General features: G+C 31.5%; 1 protein-coding gene across 2 annotated transcripts; it reads right to left on the bottom strand.

Moving 5' to 3' along the window:
* Positions 1–2,082: 2,082 nt before the first annotated feature.
* On the bottom strand, positions 2,083–6,819 carry LOC120070232 (Homeodomain-like superfamily protein). Of its 2 annotated transcripts, none has more exons than XM_039022115.2 (6): positions 5,841–6,819; positions 3,700–3,776; positions 3,438–3,492; positions 3,066–3,144; positions 2,911–2,980; positions 2,083–2,803 (listed from the first exon to the last, which is right to left on the bottom strand). In XM_039022115.2, the coding sequence occupies exons 1-6, from the start codon at positions 6,061–6,063 to the stop codon at positions 2,360–2,362; spliced, it is 948 nt and encodes a 315-aa protein (XP_038878043.1). In that variant the 5' UTR covers positions 6,064–6,819; the 3' UTR covers positions 2,083–2,359. The 2 variants fall into 2 exon arrangements, with proteins under 2 accessions (XP_038878043.1, XP_038878044.1); XM_039022116.2 differs by having other exon boundaries at positions 3,066–3,129.
* Positions 6,820–21,401: the final 14,582 nt, after the last annotated feature.

Here is a 21,401-nt window from a genome sequence, read left to right as displayed (position 1 = left end):
TTAAATTTCAAATTTGATTATTTATTGGGAAAGATAATGAGTATGCTTAAATTGAATGTTTAAATTTAGATTATATATGTGAATAATTTGATTTATATTTATTTCTTTCTACTAAAAAAAATTAATTAGCTTTTTTAGGCCAAAATTTGAGAATTTATCTTTGAGTTCAAATTATCATTCAAAACTAACCATAATAAATAATTTAGTGATAAAGTTAATTATTTAATTATAATTTGCTCACATTAGTGATTTAAATTAATTGACTTTTTACACACAAAAAAAAAAAAAAAAAAGGTAACGGGGAAAAATTCTCGTGGGGAACCCGATCCCCGTGAATTCCCCGCAGGGAATCTCCGCCCCGATCCCCATAGAAAATTTTACGGGGATGGGGAATGAAATGGGAAACGGGGACAAGGATAGGGAATGGCATCCCCGATCCCACCCTGCCTCGTGGACATCTCTACTTAGAACATTAGTAATTCAATAATTGGTGAGGACTTACTTTGTCTCTCTAAGGCCCTTTGTACCCCTTTTTATAGGGTTTGGTCTCCCTATCCTATTAGGTTTTTTATTCCCAAATCGGTTTGGTCTCCCTATCCTATTAGGTTTTTTATTCCCAAATCTACTTTGGACTTGCTTTAGGGTTTCTAGAATCGAGGGAGTTGACTAATTCGAACCGTGTGAGGTTTGGTTGTGGTGGGCCTCGACCCAAGCCAAGGCCGAGGAGCTCTATATGGGCCTCGACCCATTCTCCTCTTCTTGTTCTAGCTTCTCCTTATAATTGAATTACTAATTTGGCCCAATTATCTTTTAAAGACAAATTTTTCCCTTTAATCCAAAATTACCCATAACAATGAAGATGACCAATAGTTTAGAAACTTATTGGAAATAATGTTAGAGCCCTCGTGGGGACGCCTCAAATGGGACCAGGAATCTCCATTTTGGGTGGGAAAGCAAATGGTGGGATGACCGGTCTTTTCTATTGTAATTTTGAGGATGAGGACATAAACTACCCTCCCTCACCTCTATCCTGCATTGTTTTCAATCATGGTATTAAATCTTCTTAATTTTGTCGATATGTTGATATTTTTATCGATATTTATAATATTTTCATAAATTCGATATCTGATATAAAAGGTAAATTGACGTTTTCAATAATAAAGAAATATTTGAAACATAAAAACATGAGCAACAAAATATCACTAATGTGAATATAATATAAAAATAATAATAATTTTAACTTATTTAAAAAAACATAAAGTATTTATATATTAATTTAAACAATTTCTTTAAACTATTTGTTTTTATAATTTTCTAGAAATATCCATAACATCGACATTTTATCGATATTTTCATTCACATTTTTGTCAACTTTGGTATTTTAAACTTTATCTATTAGATGTGAAATTGAATTTTACATCTAATGAAAGCCCAAGCTTTAAATTTCATGTCCAATACGTCAGTGGTTTTTTTAAAACATTGAATAACAATGGCTTACATAATTGAAAGTTCAGGATCTATTAAATATTTTTAAAAATTCAAGGATCAAGTAAACATATACCTAAAAGTTAAGGACTAAACTTGTAGTTTAACGTTATTTTCCCTCTTACTTAACAAAAAAAAAAAAAAACTCTAAATTTGTAGTAATAGGTACTTCCAGTCTTAAGATTTCAAAATTTATATTTTTAGTCATTGAATTTTTAAAGTGAACAAACATAATTTAACCACACACAACTCAAATTTGAACTTGCTTTTAAAATTTTAATAGCTGAAAAGGTATATTTTGAAAACTCAATGAGCAAACACATCTAGTCATTTTATGATATATATTTTTCAGTAGAGCTATCTCAAATTTTTTTAATATTTTCATTAGAAAACTGGAGCAGGGCTTTGGTGAATAATAATAATAATAATAATCTTGAGGTAAATTGTGACCTTGACCTTCATGCAAAAGTAACTTTTGCACTTCACCTTTTTGTCCCCTTTTTAGTATTAATCCAATATTTGACCCGAACAAGTGGAAGAAGGATGATTTTTAATCAATCAATTAATAAGTGAAAGATTTTGGCATCATCTCAAAAGTTGGTCAATAGCACTTTGTTTCTTTTGTGATTTGATTGTACAAAGGGAACATTCATATGGAAACTTTCACATTTCCAAAAGCAAAAGAAGATCAATCTCTAATGCAGATCAGAGGGGTCTGATTATAAAGAATATACAAACCAGAAAATAGATTGTATAATACTTCGTTAAAGATGTAAACACATTTGGATGAGCTAGAAAAAAGAAAAAGAAAAAAGAAGTGAGCAAATAGATCAGAAGAAAAGGCTGGACTTTTAGAAAGAGAAAGTCCTATGTTTCATCCAATATTACTCATCATCCATTCGACATCGTGCCGGGCATTGCCCTCGAGAGCCATTGAATCTCCGTGACTAAATACTGGTCTCGGTCTCTTCATTGCGGTGGCAGTTGATCCTACTCCAATCGGCGAAACCGGGCTTCCAGCTGATGTCAGGCAGCTATCCATTGAGCAATCGCCTATCCGAGGCATAACGGTAGGAGCCTTTCGATTTTCTAGAGCAGCAGCAAGTTCTGAAAAAGGAAGCACTTTTTGAGTCTCCAATGGTGCCATCTCTTTAGAGTCATTGGAGACTTTGATTGCAAGTTCAGAGAGCTCTTCTCTGGCAGCTTCGAGTCCGGCAGACGCTGCAGCCTGATCACTTAATGCTTGACAAGCCCGCTCGAGTATCGACTGCAAGTATTTTCCTTGTGCTTCAATGCGAAGTTGAAGATGACGCTGCACCTGCTTACAGTAAAAACATGGAGTAGAAAATGGAAAACAGTGAGTTTTCGCAAGATTTATTTGCAACAGATTCGGGTTTGTTCAAGAAGAACAAATGAGAGATTAACCTCCAGCTGCTCGTGCAGCCTTCTTTGAACCTCCATTTGCACTCGTAAAGCCTCTGTGACTTGGAAACCGCTGTTTGAAAACTAAAAGTACTCAGTGGAAGACAGATAGATAGCACATGGAAAACCATTAGGTAAAAGGAAAAGGTCATGCATACTCATTCAGGTCCTGTGTCATTATTCTCGACGATGGCGACGAAGAGGAACTTGTTTCTTGACTTTCTGCAATGCAAGAAGCTGAAAGCCTATATTTGTGAGTTGTTTATTTTTTTCTTGGATGCAAGGGCTTACCTCCAAGAAGCATTCATAAAATCAAAACAGCACGCACAGATGATATACAACAAAGAACCAGAACCCGAGTTTCGGGCTAGTAAAGACATGTGATTCTCTTAATAAAAAAAAGAGTAAGCATGGCCCATAGTTTGAACTATTTGATATTTCTTTCCAATCTTTCCAACAAATGCAGTAAAGCAGGCAAAATAAGAAAGGAAACTGCCAAGTCCTAACTGTTTTGAAGAGGAAGTTTGTACCATCCTTTGAGTTCTCAGTCGATTCCTTGAACGATTGCTTCCCAAGCCGATATTTCTGCCAGCACAAGGCATCAAGAAAACATATGGTGTAAATATCTACAATGGAAAAACTTTCTCAATGAGAAGTTTTGGAGGTTAAGAACACAACCTCGAATTCCTATTATCAAGGGCAGATATTCACCCCCCACCCACCCACACACACAAATAGAACAGAACAAGCTGAGCGTCGGGTTCAGTTAGTATAATGGTGATATGAACAAACCTGGAGGTGTGATTTTAAGTGATAAAGGGTGAGACCTTTTACTCCCATTGTTCTCATAATTGTTTTTGGAGTTGCCTCTGAAACAAGTAAAGAAACCAAAATCATGATTGAGGTTAACAGTGCATTTTGATCATTGTGAAATAGTAAGGAGAATTTGTTCTAAACATCTATTGTAAAGTAGGCAAGCTTAACTGAGATGCACCAAATCCGAACCAAAGCATCGGTCCCAGGCAGAATGAAAGTAGTGCATAACTAAAAACGAAACTCTTATCTTTATAGATAACTCGAGTTTGTGTGATAAATGGACTCCAAAGTAGGAAGAATTGAAAATCACTAATAACATAAGTTGGTCAAGGAAAAAACATATTGAGTTGATTTAGTAGTCAAATAGACAAGTTTTAAGGCTAAAAATGGTTGAAGTTATTGATCATATAAAGACACTAATGTTTAAAGAACAGCCTTATAATTCCTCCCTAGCATTCGAATGAGAATTGTGAACTTGCGTTCTAGCATATTATTTGATTTTAATTTTAGGAAACAAAAATTCATAAATATGATGAAATACACAAAACAAAGGGAAAAAGGATCCAAGTCAAAGCTGGAGATTACAAAAATGCCCTCCATTATGGGCAAATAAGATGAGAGAAATAATCATAAAACTCTTTAGACCATAGATTGAAGACACCCTGAAGATCCATCTACTTCATGACTTTACTCTCTATGTATTGAAACATAATAATCGAACAAGATACTGACAAAAATCTTTCTATTTGGCAACACAATCATTTTACAAACAGGACGAACTCTAAGCATTTCTTTGCTAAAGCTTGCATCTTAGCCTTAAAGAATGGTTATATCACTGTGAAGGTTTGGTATTCTAGATGGCTGAGTTAGAAGACAGGAGAGCAATTTATAGGGAAGATCAGAAGTTAGGATTACACAGTTTGTCATGGGCTTGAGGACGATTTTCTTTGGAGGGGGTAGGAAACTGAGCTTTCATTGAGGGCAAAAATATCATCACATAAAACCGTCAAACTCAATCATTCGAGCTGGTGAGAATGTTTGAATGCAAAATCAAAGTTCCATGGATCAATAGGTTAATGGAAATTTGCAACTTGTTGGAAAACATTGAGGTGAGAGGTTAGAAAGGAGTCTCAAACGATATAGAGAAAAATGGCTTGTTTTTTTCATCTAAGTAGACTACTCTTGATAAGGAATCTAGCAGCCGCACTTTATTTCTTTTTTTTCTTTTTGATGCTCAGCACTTTTAGGGAGCAATGAAGTACCTAACCTAACTTAAATGAAAGAAAGCACATGGAAACCAAAGAAAGAAAGACAAATGATAGTTCTAAAACATTTTGCAAAGGGAGATTGAATCTAGTTGTAGACCACAACTCCCTTGAGGATACTCCGCCCTCTAGAAAGGACAATGCTTGCTTACATACTAATCCGATGACACGGTCTGGTTCTACTGCATTTAATCGATAAGCGGATCTCACTAAAATCTTTTAGTTCAATTGTGGGGATGGGGTATCGAACCTTTGACCGCTCGGGAGGAAGATTATGTCAATAACCATGAGTTAAGCTCACTTTGGCACCTCCTCCAACTTTCAAGCTAGCATCAAGTGACAAAATCATTAAAATACCCCTTACTATTCTTCTCTACTCAATGGTGAAGTTTTAATTCCAAGATTTTTATTTTTTTTTATTTTTTTTTTATTTTTTTTTTTTAAAAAAAAGCTCATCAAATTTGAGTATCTTCTTCCTCCAAGAAGTAATTGCAGAGAGAGAGGTACATAATCAAACTTCTAGGCCAACTTCAGCAACTAAATTTCTTGAAAGAAAACCTTTAATCACAGTCAAATATCAATATCTCAAAAACTCCAATAAACCAAGAAAAATGAAGAGAAATTGCTTCCAAATTCCTCAACATAAAAATCTCAACAAACCTGCCATAATTGCAGAGAAACAAGAACAGAGTCTTGAACAGACCAACAACACAACTTCTTGATAATCACACATTGCAAGAAAAAAACAAATCCCAACACACTACATTCAACATTGCACAAACACAGAGCCCAAATTGCAGAAAGAGAACTAAAGAGAAAGCAATTAGAAGAAAAAAAAAATTAAGAACTCACTGTCGGGGCCGCCGAGCTGAGTGACGGCGTCAACGAATCGTTCATGGAGCTCCGCCGTCCAGCGGAGGCGCGGCTTCGGATCCGACGTGAGAACCAAACAAGCGTCGCCAGGAAGATTCGTTCCATCTAAAGAACCCTGAAACTTACCACCGCCGCCGTCCATCGGCAGCGCCGGAATGGCGGAGTACATTCCGGCCGGTTCCTGTGAAAACCCAGAGAGCATTTTTGCTCCGGCGAGTGGGAAAAAAAATCAAATAACAAAACGAAAAAATGTGAGAACAAAAGGAACAAACAAAAAATTCACTCAATTAACTTAAACTACCCTTTTGGGTCGGAGCCCCGAAAATGGGTCAAGCAATCAAGAAATAATTCGCAGAAAAAAGAAAAAAAAATCAAATTAATTAAAAAAAAATAGTGAGAAATTAGACAGCGATGTTTCTGCGTAGTGTCTCTGTCCCAATTTTTTTTTCCTTTTTTATTTTTTTCTCTTTCTTCTGTCTTTGTCAGTATGAGTCTGTAATGAGCGTGGGTAAAAGGCTAAATCAGAAAGGCAACCTGCAGTCTACTTGCCATGTGATTGATTTTTAAACCTTTTTTTTTCTCATTTGAAAATTCTTAAAATCTTATAAACAAATTTCTAAGCAAAAAAAGTGAATTTGAAGAACTCGATTTTTTAAAAAAGCTTTTAGAACAATATTTCAAAATTGTTTTATTGGAGGGCAATGACCCACGTGAAATTTTGGAGCTTTAAACCGCCATTAATGGAGGAACAACGAACTCAGAATTGATTGTTTTTTTTTTTTTTTTTTTTTTGTGGAAATTGAAGTTCAAAATGGAAGGAAGATGAAGAAAGAGATTATTATTTTTTTTTTTTTACTTTTAAATTTTTAATTTTGTTTTATTTTTATGGATAAGAGAAGACAGAGCTAGTCCAAAAAGATGGGAGGCCAGCCAAAGCAGGGCGGCCAGACTGGACCCCTCCATTAAACGAGCTGGTGGGTTTTTTTAAAAAAAAATAAAAAGAAAAAAGAAAATTAATTTTAATTAGAAGAGAGAAGATGATGTAAATAAATGAAGTGTCAAATTATAAATTTATTATAAATTTTGTCCCCCACTTTTCATGATTGCATCTATTTAAGGTAGGTTTTGGATGACTTTGAAAGGGTAAAAATGTCATTTTGATCTGTGTAATTTGAAAAAACTTCCTTTTTAGCACAAGTTCTCTCTTTCTCAGTTACTAGAAAATATTGCTCTTACTCAGTTACTAGAAAATATTGCTTCAAAAAATTCGAAACCAGCTTTTTTCTAAGTACAAATTGTGGGTGAATTTGAATCACCGAACCTAGTTCTCATTACATATAAATATCAGTTGAACTAAATTTTTATTGACATTGAAACGTTTTAAAAATGATAAAAAATGTTTTATATTGAAATAATATAATTAAAATCTCCCTCTTTAAAAGCACTTTCAAACATAAATTGACTTTAAATAATAAAATAAGAAATAAAAATTGTTTTCTTTTTCTTTTTTGACTGAAAAAATTGCTTTAAGGGACATTATATCATACTCTTTTGGTAATACATATAAAATAAATCACTTCCCACTCCAGACTCCAGAGTAGTTTTCTTTAAATGTCGAAAAAGTTTCATTTTCCATTCACACAAGTAAGCTTTGTAATCTTTGTATTTTAATAATATAGGTAAATATATAATATCTTAGTACCAGTTTAGAGGAAAAAAATGTTTTTCATTTTTTATTAATTTTTTTTATATAAATCATTTAAAATATATTTTTAAAATGTTTTAAATATTATTTTGCGTGATTGTCAAACATTTCAAATTCTTCTAAAATTAAACAAATGAAAAGTTAAACCAAATACACCCTCAGTCCAAACATTAAATTTTCATTAAAATATTGACATTTTCATATATTTGTAGCTTCGAGTAGATAACATAAGGTTCAATTTCAAAATTAATTGGTATAATGGAAGAAGATGCTCATTTATTTTACAAAGAGTGTGAGATCCTCTAATTTTTTCAAGATGGGATCCTCATAGTGTCTCTTTTGGATTTGACATCAACATAAATGATCAACCAACATTTTCACTCTATAAAATATTAATTAAAAAAAAGTATAAAAATGAGATTATATTATTTTCAATTAAGTATTTTAATTCATTAAAAAATATAAAATGTTACCTATCTTTATTCTTATTATTTTAAATTTTATCTTAAAGTTGTTTCCATATATATATCTATAAACATTGATATTTTATCAAAATTTCCATAAAGTTAAGATCGGTATGTTGTCATCAATGTCAATATTTTAAGAAAACATACAGTAAACATCAATCTGAACAAAACTCAGTAAATAAAAAAGTTATTATAGAAAAATATTGAAGGATTCAAATGTATAATCTTTTAATCGATAGTCCATATTTTATGTTAGTCGAGCTCGGATGACGTTGATTAACTTGACCTAATAAGATGGGAGATAGTGTAGGGAAAATAAACTAGTATTTGTTGAAGAAGAGAGAGGAAAGATGATAGTGATGTAAATAAGTGAAAAACAAAGGGGGAAAAGGAAAGGGAAGGGGGGGTTTGAGACAAAAATGTGTTCCAAATTTCCAAGTATTGGTGATTGCAGTGATGGGTTTGGGTTAGATTGTCTTTCATGACAAGACCTCCCCTCAACTTGAAAGCAAAAGGCAGTAAGGTGGAGCAGTGGTTTTGAACAGAGACCATTATGCCAATCAGTTTCAACTTTTACTCATACTTTGGCATTTATTGCTTCACATAAAATTTAAATTTATATTATAAGGACTAAGTAAAGCACTTCTGAAACCTAGGTACTTTTTTTTTTTTCTTCTTGTATTATGACTGACAATTTTAATGTCAAAAGGTATGTGAGTTAAAATTGGACTTCTATAAACTACTCAAATATTTTTGTACAAGGGCCTTTTTCAAAATAATAATTATAAATAAATAATTGTACAAGGGCCATACCATTTTAAATAACTAAGCCCCATGTGTTTTGTAGTTTTCTAATTTTGAAATTTATGCTTTTTTTTTTTCCTTTCTGAATTATATTATAATACTGGAATTCATTTTAAAATACAAAAAATATTTTTTTGGGTTATATCTAGTGTTTATAAATTTAATTTTCAAATTTTAAATAATTATCAAACAAGGGTTGATTTTTATTAATATTTTTAAATATTGACTCTAAACTCGTAGGAAAAGAACAATTTAATCTATATGATTTAGTGGGTAACAAAGTTTTGTATGCACTGCTACTAATTTAGTCCACATATTTTCATATTTGTAAGAATTTAGTATTTTAATTTTATTTAATAGACATGAACTATCAATTATGTGAAGCTCCATGCCTATTTAATTTTTTTTTAATTGTAATTCACGAATGTATAAGGTACAAAATTGGAAGTTAGAGATTTGTCAAACATATTTCAAGATTCAAGGATTCATTAAACACAATCTTTAAAAATTTATATCTCCTTTGATAACCATATATATATATATATTTTAATTGAGCTTATAATTCACTCTTTTTAGCTATGTCAAAAAAAAGTTATCATCTATTTGTTTTCAAAAGCTAAGCCTAGCTTTGAAAAACTAACAAAATATATATATATATAAAATTTTCAGACCTCTATGCTAACCAAATTATTTGTTTTAAATTTTTTAAAATTAAGTTTGTAAATACTACTTTCACTCTTAAAATTTTATATTTTGTTATCTAATTTTGTACTGTATTTTCAAAAATCAAGTTAAAATTTTTAATTCTTTTTAAATACTATTTAAAAATTTATTTTTATTCTTAGAATTTGATTGAAAATTAAAGTGTGTACGATAAGAGAATGACATAATAAAAAAGGTGAGTAAACTAACGTAAAGTTAAAAAAATATATTGAACGGAAACTTAAAATTAGTTTTATTTTTATAATTGGACTAAAAATTCAATGCTTAATTATGAGAGATTTGAAAACCATCGTTAAAAAAATGATGAAAAAGCGAGCCCAATTTCCACGAACTAAATAATCCCATAAAAGAGCGTTTAAACCGTTTGGACTTTTGTATTCTTCTTCAAAATTTCGCATAACAAATGAAAAGATATTAAGATGACGATGGAAATAGAACAAGGGTAACGGTAAAAGTCACTAAACTCAAGATTTGTAACTTTTACTCTCATGCTAACGTGAATGTAGTTTAATTGACATTGTATTTGTATTATCGACTTCGAAGTCATAAGTTCGATTTTTCCACTCTATACTTTAATTACAATACCAACACGTTAATTTGGTTTTTAATTGGGTTTGGTAATTAAATGGCCGCTTGAGCAAGCGTTCAAGAGAGCATTGAGGAAGCAAGCGATCGAGCATCCAGTAAGATGCTATTGAGGATCCATTATGACTATGCAAATTCTAAAGTACCGACTATTTAAGTGTTTTCTTCTTGTATCGAGTAAGCGAGTAAGCGAGTAAGCTTGAAGTATTTCCCCTGATGTAATATTTCCATTGCTACATCACTGAGCTGAAATGTTAGTCTGTATAGTTCAGGTCAACATAGTTTGAAAAAATCTATGAAACATAAATAATATAAAAAGTCACTAATATGAATACAATACATAAATAATAAACATTTCAACTTGTTTTTAAAAAATATAAAATATTTTTATCTATTCAAATAATTTGTTTGATATATTTTTTTTATAGTCTTTTTAGAGATATTGATTTTCATCCGTATTTTTGTTAAACTTAAATCAAGATCATTGCATCAACATTTACATTTCAAACCTTAATTAATTATCATGAGTTGGCTTAATGATGGTGAGATCAAGAAAAGAAAAAAAAGTCAAAAGATTAAAGAGATCATGGGTTCAATCCATGATGTTCACCTACCTAAGATTTAATATTTTACGAGTTACTTTGAAATCCAAATATTGTAGAGTCCGACAGATTGGCAGTGAGATTAGTTGAAGTCCATTATAAACTGTCCCAAACACTCCGAATATTAAAAAAAAAAAATTAAAACCTTAGTTATTAGCGGTGGGGAGAGATAATAAGAGTGATATTAGAGGCATGATTGGATACGTGGATAAGCCACCCTTAACCAGGATTGTAAAATTCTCTGGCTTTACATTCTTGTGACCTTTATTTATTTTTCCTCTGTTGAGAATTTTGTGGCTTATCTGGCTTTTGGTTATTTTTATTTATGGCTGTCCAAACAAAGTTTACTCTGTTTTATTATTTTATTTATAACCACCACGTGGTTGACAACTTGCCATACCTTAGCTCATCCTCATAGGAGACCAAAAAAAAAAAAAAAGAAAAAAGAAAAAAAAAACTTTTTTTTCTTAAAAAAAATCATTTCTTGATCCATTAGGGTTTTTGATTAATTGACTCTATGTTTGTTGCTATAATATAATGCAATTCATGAGGTTGTTTGACAAGCATTTTCATCCAAGTTGTTTTTTTTCCCTCAAACACAACTTTAATGTGTAAGTAATATTGTTTCTTTTTATAAAAATATTATTATTATTATAAATAATTGGTTATATGTATTATTTGAATGAATAATATTTAAAAATGTGAAATGCAAGTATTTAAACAGCGGAGATGTATGGGATTGAATTAAGTATAGTTTTGTTGACGAAAATTTATATTAAAATGATATGTTGCTTTTAAAATTTGAAAATTGCAAAACTTAAATTGACCTAGCATGTCACCATTATAAAAATAAGAGAAGAAAAAGAAATATATATTTAATTGTAGCCTATAATATATAGCATGTCTAACATAATTTATAATGAAATCGATTAATCTAAATCAAAATTCTCTAATAATTTGATCAAATTGTTGACGGTCTTCTCCATGGATAAAAATGCAAACTTTTTTATTACAACGTCAACGATTCTCTTCCGTTTTTAAAATAAAAGAAACCTATAACACTCACTCTAATAAAAAAAGTTTGATACGAGTTTATGTATTATTTTCTCTCGTTACCTTGTCGGATTGACCTTGATTTCACTTTTACATCTTTTCTTTTCTTTTCTTTTCTTTCCTTGTTTTGTTTTGTTTTTTCTTTTTCCTTTTCTCATGAAAAAACACTTTGGAAGCACTCAAAAGAATGGAAAAGAAAACACACAAATTGATTAAATGATTCTTATAGGGAGACCCACTTCTCATATCATTTCAAACACATAAGAAAACAAGTATCAAAGGTACTCTTATTTTTATGCAATTTTTCCCCCCAAGGTCCCCTCCACCTAACTTAAGCAACCACCAAATTTTGGTGTCACAATTGAATGTGACATTGTTCATTTATATGCAGATTTTATGAATGCTTTCTTCTTTTCCCCCTTTCTCCTCAATCAAGAAAACAAAAGCAAAATCAAGTCAACTCACTAAAGGGTACCCTTTGGAAGGGCCACTCCAAAGGCAATTATGATATCACAAATTCACAACCCCACCTTTTAATATTTCAAAATAAAACATACACCTTCAAAGTTTAATTATATTTAAATTAATTAAATGACATTAGGCAAAAAAAAAAAAAAAAAAAAAAAAGAAAAAAGAAAAATACCTTGTTCATCCTTAAATTTTGATTTTAATTTCTATTAAGTCTTTAAGTATCAAAATGCTACGTTTTTAGTCTTATATTTTTGTGTTTAATTTCAATTTAGTCTTTAGGTATATAAAGGTTATAATTTTATCACCGAGGTTTGAATTTTATTTCAATTTGGCTTTTAGGTTTCAAGATTTACACTTTTACCGTCGATTTTTCACTAAATAGTCACTTTTAGTTTTTAGTGTTAATGTCTATCAATTAATTAAGAAAAGTTTAGTACTGTTTCCATCAATTTCAAAATTCATTAAAAAAATTTCACTTCATAGTAAATTAATTAATATATATTAACGTCAAATTGTGAAGATAAGTATTAGATAAAAAATTGAGGTTAGAAATATAAAAATTTAAAACTTAGAAACCAAATTGAAATGAAACTCAAAATTTAAGGACTAAAAGAGTAACATTTTGGAACATAGGAACTAAACTTAAATCAAACTCAAAACATAAAAAACTAAGGTCCCGTTTGGTAATCATTTCGTTTTTTGGTTTTAGTTCTTGAAAACTAAGATTATTTTTCCCTATTTCTTACAATGATTTACGTTTTCTTAAGTACTATAGTTGAATCCTTAGCTAAATTCTAAAAATAAAAACTAAATTTTAAAAGCTACTTTTTTTAATTTTTAAATTTTGACTTGATTTTTTAAATCATTAATAAAAAGTAGATAACAAAGGAAGAAATTTGGATGTAGAAGTAGAGACTATATACTTAATTTTCAAAAATAAAAATTTAAAACTAAATGGTTACCGAACGAAGCCTAAAAGTACAATATTTTAAAACCTAATGACCAAATAAAAATCAAATAAAAATTAAATCCAAAAATCTTAGAGTAAAAAGTATTTTTTTTTCCCTAATAATAAAATAGCCAAAGTGGACAATTCAATGAATCTTATCAGACCATTGTGTCTCTCAACTGTTGGAATCAAATAAGACATGGTTTGGGATGGTTTGGACTATGGCCCTCTCTTGTATTTCTCTCTTCCTTTATATGTAATTTCAACGTCACATTAAATCATTGAATTTTGTGGATGAAACGCTTGGCTTATGGAATGATGTCACTTATAATATATCACCGAAATGAGCTTGACTCAATAGTATTAATATAAAGGTATTGTAATCAAAATGCGGGGTAGGGGAATCAAACCTCAAACCTCAAAGTCGATAATATAAACATTATGTCAATTTAACTGCACACTATGCCAGTTGAGTCATCTACTTTATTAGACACTACAATAAAATAGACATTTATGACACATGAATGTTAGCAAATCTGGATAGAAGAGAGAAAGAGGTGCGATTTTTGTGGGAAAAAAAATGAAGTTTTTCGAATTTTTTCATATTTATGACAGATTTTTTGTGTCACAAATTTATGACTGTAAATAACAATAATTAAATGTACAAAAATGAAAAAAGTATGATTTTGGCAGGAAAAGACGAAAAAATTTCAGATTTTTCAACTATGATATACAATTTTTTTATATCACCAATTCATGACTTAAATTAATAGTCATTGAAAAGTGACTATTCCTTAAAGTCATTAAATTGAAAATTAAAAAAAAAGAAAAAAAAAAAAGAAAAAAGCACTTTCAGCGGGAAAAATGAGATTTTTTTTAACATTTATGACTTGTAATAATTATTATTAGAAAACAATTGACGGAAAAACTAGTTATAGTATTTGATAAATTAATTTTAAACTAAAAAATAATAGTATTTAGTAAACTTTAATTTTAAATTAGAGAAAACTAGTTACGGTGTTCGATAAATTAATTTTAAATTAGAAAAATATTAATAGCGCTTAATAAATTTTCATTTTAAATTAGGAAAAAACTAGTTATGATCTTCGATAAGTTAATCCTAAATTTGTGTAATTTAGTTATATGAATCGAAATATACTTAGATTTAGTTGGGGAGCATTGTGATTTTTAAATTAACTATTAGTATTATGGTTTTAGAAAAAAGCAAATGAGTGTTTCGTAAATTTAAACTTCACCTAAGCAATGTTGGTGACAACGTAGCATTGCTTATAAATAATTTTAGAGGAAGAAAGGGAATTAAAAAGAAGGCAATTGAATGAAAAAAATCTAGACGTTTATGACACATGTACACTAATAAATTTAAAGATGAGAGAGATCAAACAACCATAAATGCTAAATTCAGGCGTTTTTTGCGAGAAAAAAATAGACTTTCTCGGATTTTTTGAAATTCATGACAACTTTTTTTTTTTTTTATGTCTAACGGTAAATTATAGTCACTAAATAAAAGTAAGATAATAAAAAAGGCGTGATTTTGGTGGGAAACAATTGAAGATTTTGATTTTGATTTTTTTTTTTTTTTTTTTCTTTTTACTATAACGATAGTTTTTTCCTATCACCATTTTGTGACTAAAATTAAGAGTCATTAAAGAGTGAAAGTGTTTTGGAGTCATTTAAATTGGAAAAAAAGAAAAAATTGACGGGAGAAAATAAGAACTTTGGATTTTTAGACTTTTATGACTATTTTTTTAGTGTCATCAATATATCACTTGAATGGATTATCATAAAGAGCAATGGATAAAAAAAACTAATTACGGTGTTAGGTTAGTTAATTTTAGGTTAAAAACATTTTTGGTCTCTATTTCATGAAAGTAACAGTTTCAGTTCCTAAACTTTGGTTTGTAATGATTTAGTCCCTACACTTATATATTTGCAACAATTTAGTCATTGAATTTTAGTCTAACAATTTAGTTCTTGTACCTCTACAAAAAAAAAAAAACAACTCCCCCGATGCCTAAATCTGTCGTTGGGAGATCGGTCATCGGGAGATAGGGTCTTTCCTAACGACATAAGGGACCATCTGGAGTACCTTAGGAACTCCCGACGCCGTAAGAGTCCTATCTCCCGATGATCGGACATTACCCGTTGAGAGTTATAGTAACTCTTGACGTGGTAATTTATTCGTTGGGAGTTCCTTAAAAACTCCCGACGGATCTTCTGACGGCCGTCGATAATCGTCAGGAGATCATATTTGGTATAACACCCAGATCGGGCAACCTTTCTTCTTCCCCAATAACCCCAATCTAAAAAACTCTAGCTAATGTTCCCTTATCTCGATCCGTTCGCCGCTCACCTGTCGTCGCCACTCGCCTGTCGTTGTCGCTTGCCTGTCGTTCGCGTGCCATTCGTCGTTTGCGTGCCTTCGCAAGCTCCCATTTCCTTCATCGTTCGCCGTTCGGTTCAAATATCATCAGCTGTTCGTCGCTCCCATTTCCTTCGCTGCTCCGGTGTCCTTCGTAAGCTTTCAACAGGTTCGTCCACATCTCTTTCATTTAGAGATATTCATGGATTGGGTTAGGTTGGATTGAAAGACTTTTTACACCCAACCCAATTGTTCGAGTTGTAAATTTTTTCAACCCAAATAACCCTTATTAAAAAATGAACCCAACCCAATCTAACTATGAAATATTTGTGTTGGGTTGGTTCAGATTAATTGGGTCATGTATTTAAAATTTTGTTCTAAAAGGAAGCAAAACATAAATATGTAAACATCTAATTTAATTATTTTTATATATTGAATAAGATTAACAACCCAATTTCAATTTATATAGTGAAAATTTTCTTTCTATAGTGTAAAGAAATTACTTTTAAGAGTGGTTGAAAAATAAATTATTCAAAAATATTGAAATTAAATAAAATTAAAATCAATATATATATATATATATATATATATATATATAATTGTGTTATAAGTAATAAAAAGTATATATTTTAAAGTTAATAATAAATTCGGGTTGGTTTGGGTTATATTAGGTGAACCCATGAACCAACCCAACCCATAAAATTTTCATTTATTTGAACCCAACCCAACCCAAATGAGTTGATATCCCAACCAAAACCGCACGGGTTGGGTTGGATTGTTCGATTTTTTTGGGTTATCGGTTTTTTTGAACGCCCCTACTTTCATTTTCTTTCTCTTATTTTACGAATTCAAGCCAATGTTTCATTTCCCATCACTTTTATATTAGCATTTGTAGTTCGAATTCCCGAAGAACCAATGCCCTCATTGTGAAATCCAATTACTTTTGCTTTGATTTATTGTCATTTAGCATCTGTCTCTCTTGTTGTTCTTTAAATTAAATCAAATGTTTCTAGCATAAGGTTTTTTTTCCTTCTTTGTTGCCCTAATTGAGATTGGCCTATTTCATTACGTTACAGTTTATGCAATTTGGTGGATTGTGGATGTTATTATGAATTGTGGATTGTGGATGTTACAATTTCTGCAGTTTGGTGGATTGAGTATTTTTTTTCTTTTAATTCTTAAGGTTAGAGATTTAGTGACTTGCTTGACTAAAACTAATTAAAAAATATTTCAAATTTACCATGATGTTTGTGTATATGACTAAAACTTCTTTTGAAAATTCTATGAACATTTAATCATCACTCTTCTTAAAAGTTATCTCATGGTCTCTAATGATGAGCATGGATAGGAAACTGGTTTTAGAAGTTGATGATTTGAGTTTTCTTTCTAAAGTCTAAAATTTTCTTGAGTTCTAATAATTGTATAAAACAGTTCAGCCTGGCTAACTTGAATCAACTATTCAAGGCAAACTTGTGAAAGACTTGTCTGATCTCTCTTATAGGATATGGCAATAGTGTGTTCATTTGTTAGAAGAGTTTAAAGGGATTCTTCTTAAAAGATAAACATGAAGAGGTGGGTATTCAAACTGAAAACGAGAGGAGTAACTGACGTATATTATTTAGTTTGTGAGATGTTCGACACATGTATGAGTAAAACGATACATCACATATTGTTCACCTCTGTTAATTCAACTAACTTAATGAAGGAAAATTCAACTCTATGCCCCTAAAAACACTTTGGTTTTCAAACCAAATCAATAACATTAGGGGCAAAAAAAGGGACCCCTTTTATCTATTACTTAATTTTGGACTTAGTTTAGTCTTTAGTCCTTTACAACTAGTACATTACAAAAATTCAAAATTGAAAAGTTTAAGTCCCGTCTAATAACAATTGTAATTACGATTTAGTAATGCGATTGGTGTCGCTGTCAGATCTACATTTCCAGTACAATGTCGTACTTTTGTTGAGGTTCCAAAGAGTTTATAGAATTGGCTAAGAGTCAATTGTTGGTAAGTTATAAGTTTATTCTTTTAGAGTCAATTGTAGGCTAAGAGTCATGAACATCATATATGCTAATTCTCCTTTTATTCTTTTGTAGCCTCATTTCGTGCTTGATCTATCCAGTCAACGATTTAACCATTTTATAGAACATCAAATGCAAATCTCCTTCAAAGAATTTAGAGCAGATTTGAACAGACATTATAGGAAATGTGGCAATCCTCAACAAGCACGTGCCAACTTGCCTAGCTGGCTTAAAAATAGACCAGAAGATTGGTATTTTTTGTGTGACCGCTTTGAGAGTGAAACATTTCATGTTAGAATTATTAGCATGTATCATTTACTATTATAGAATATTTGTTTTTTTATTTTATTTTTTATTTGAATGTAGGAAATGTTGAAAAAACCAGGAAGAATAAAGAGAAATTAGCGTTCAACCACGTAGGCAGATCAAAGCCGTTCCTGCAAATTCAATCAGAGTTGCAATCAAAGGAAAGTCGATAAATAGGACGTGTTGATCTACTTAAGGAAACACACTCTAAAGGTGGCAAGTTCGTGAACCAGACAGCTGAAAATGCACATGTAACTTTTTTTTGTTTTACTTTCGTGTTATTTTTCATTTCTAACTTCAATCGCTCGCACTTACACATTTAATTCATATGTCCAGAATCAAATATTAAAATTACAATCCAACCCCACTCTAGAAGGTTTTCAACCACTAACAGGGGATGAAATCTATGAGACGGTTTTGGGTAGACGACCTGGATATTCAAAAGGCCTTGGTTAGGGCCCTAAACCTAAGTAAAAAAGGGGTAGTAGCTCACCGAGTTCGTCATCTACTCAAGGAATGGAGAGGGATGTGAGGGAATTGAGAACCAATTTCGAATAGTCCCAATCGAAGATTAAGGAATTTAAAGACGTTAAAAAACAAATGAGAAAGGATCATGCAAGACAAATAGAAGAAATGAAAATAATGATTAAAGGCATGATACAATCACGGAGAGGAGAGCCATCGAATTAGGTATGATTACTTCATTATTTAGTTTTCTAATATGTTGCTATCCTGCAATTATGGAAAAGTAGTTATGTCTTAGTAGCTTTATGATAAAGAATTATTGGCTATCCTGTAGTTATGGTAGCCAAACAATTGGATTTTGATGTGTTTTTTGTCGTTATTGTGTGTGGGGGGTGGGTCGAACTTGGAGTGTTTGTGTATTTATGGATGTTTATGAAGTTTGAACGTATTGTGGGAGGTAGATCGAGTTTGGTTTAGATTGTTTTTGGGGAGAAAGTTTGAGTTTTATGTGTGTTCGTACTTGTTTATGAAGTTTGAATATGTTGTGGGGGTGGTTATACTCGTTTTAGAGTTGAACTTATAGGTTTTTATGTGTTTTTTTGATGTTTATGAGCGTCGGGAATGTCGTGGTGGTGGGGGAGGGGGGAAGTGGTAGAGTTTGATGATATTCATTTTGCTCATTTTGCCATTCAACTAGGAGTTTTTGTATGTTTATGGATGTTTATGAAGTTTGAACGTATTGTGGGGGGTGTGTTCGTTCGGTCATAATCGTTTTTCTATAAAAGATTATGACATTTGAATATTTTTGTTTTATTGTACGATGCTGTTCGGAGATGAGGTTGAACAATTATTCAAGATGCTGTGTTCCAGACGTTGTTTTCTTTTCTGTATTTATTGACGTTGTTTTCATTTTATTTACTATTATAGAATATTTGTTTTTTTTTTTGTTTGAATGCAGGAAATGTCGGAAACAAACAAGAAGAATAAAGAGAAATTACCGTTCGACCACGTAGGCAGATCAAAGTCGTTCTTGCAAATTCAATCAGAGTTGCAGGCAAAGGAATGTCGAAAAATAGGACGTGTTGACCTCTTTAGAGAAACACACTCTAAAGGTGGCAAGTTCGTGAACTAGGCAGCTTAAAATGCACATGTAACCTTTTTTTGTATTTACTTTCGTGTTATTTTTCATTTCTAACTTCAGTCGCTCGCACTTACACATTTAATTAATATGTCCAGAATCAAATGTTAGAATTGTAACCCAACCCCACTATAGATAGGTTCTCAACCACTAATAGGGGATGAAATCTATGAGACGGTTTTGGGTAGACTACTTGAATATTCAAAAGGCCTAGGTTGAGGCCCTAGACCTAAGTAAAAAAAAGGGGTAGTAGCTCATCGAGTTCGTCATCTACTCAAGGAATGGAGAGGGAGGTGAGGGAATTGAGAGCTAATTTCAAACAGTCCCAGTCGAGGATTAAGGAATTTAAAGACGTTAAAAAACAAATGAGAGAGGATCATGTAAGACAAATGGAAGAAATGAAAAAAATGATTAAAGACATGATACGATCACAGAGAGGAGGGTCATCGAATTAGGTATAATTACTTCATTATTTAGTTGTCTAATATGTTGCTATCCTGCAGTTATGGTAGCAAAGTAGTTATGTCTTAGTAGCTTTATGATAAAGAATTGTTGGCTATCCTGCAGTTATGGTAGCCAAACAATTGGATTTTGATGTGTTTTTTGTCGTTATTGTGTGTGGAGGGTGGGTCGAACTTGGATTGTTTGTGTGTTTATGGATGTTTATGAAGTTTGAATGTGTTTTGGGGGTGGGTCGAGTTTGGTTTAGATTGTTTTTGGGAGAAAGTTTGAGTTTTATGTGTGTTCATTCTTGTTTATGAAGTTTGAATATGTTGTGAGGGTGGGTAGAGTTTGGTTATAATTGTTTTGGAGTTGAACTTATTGGTTTTTGTGTGTGTGTTTTTTTTTTTTATGTTTATGAGCGTCGGGAATGTCGTGGGGGTGGGAAGAGTTTGATTATACTCGTTTTGCTCGTTTTGGCATTCAACTAGGAGTGTTTGTGTGTTTATGGATGTTTGTGAAGTTTGAACGTATTATGGGGGGGGGGGGTGTTCGTTCCGTCATAATCGTTTTTTTTTATAAAAGATTATGACATTTGAATTTGTTTTATTGTAAGATGTTGTTCGGAGATGAGGTTGAACGATTGTTCAAGATGTTATGTTCCAGACGTTGTTTTCTTTTCTGTATTTATTGATGTTGTTTTCATTTTATTTCTTCAATGTATTTCTGAAAACAATTTTCTTTTATTTAGTAACGACTTTATTTTATTGTAGGATCTTGTAACTTTTCATTTATTTGTTATAGTATGGACTTCGTTTTGTTTGTTTTTATTTAGTATGTGAATTTGTTGGAGTTGGTTAATGATGCTTTACAGGTTATTCAGATCAAATTTTAAAAAAATTACAAATTACAAATTAAAAAAATTTAAAAGTCAATATTCAACCAATGAAGGAACTCCCCATGCATATTTTAGCGCGTCGGGAGTTCCCCTAACTCTTGACGAATAAAACAGGCCATTGGGAGTTCTAAAACTCCCGACGCATAGAAGAGCGCGTCCGGGAGTTCTTGCATTACTAGCCGACGTGTTCTTCTATTCGTCGGGAGTTCTAGGAACAACTCCTGATGCACTCTTCTATGCATCGAGAAGTTCCTCTCCTGACGAATTTTTCCCAACCAAACTCCCGACGATCCGTTTATTTTCGAGAGAGGATCTCCCGACACATTTTCCATCGTTTCCCGGGGATTTGAGGCGTCGGGAGAAGTGCGATTTCTTGTAGTGTACTTTAAAATTTATACAATTTGTTCCTAATGTAAAAAAAATAAGCGAAATTAGATGGATTTTTTATATTTTATGATGTAGACTTTGTATTTTATAAAAATACCGAGTCTTTAATTAGTTTACCGATTTGCCTATCTCAACACTAATTT

The sequence above is a fragment of the Benincasa hispida genome, chromosome 1 (genome assembly GCF_027475165.1).
Source record: "Benincasa hispida cultivar pf3 chromosome 1, pf3_genome.v1.1, whole genome shotgun sequence".
NCBI classification, from domain to species: Eukaryota; Viridiplantae; Streptophyta; class Magnoliopsida; order Cucurbitales; family Cucurbitaceae; genus Benincasa; species Benincasa hispida.
This window is presented reverse-complemented; position numbering and strand designations above follow the sequence as displayed.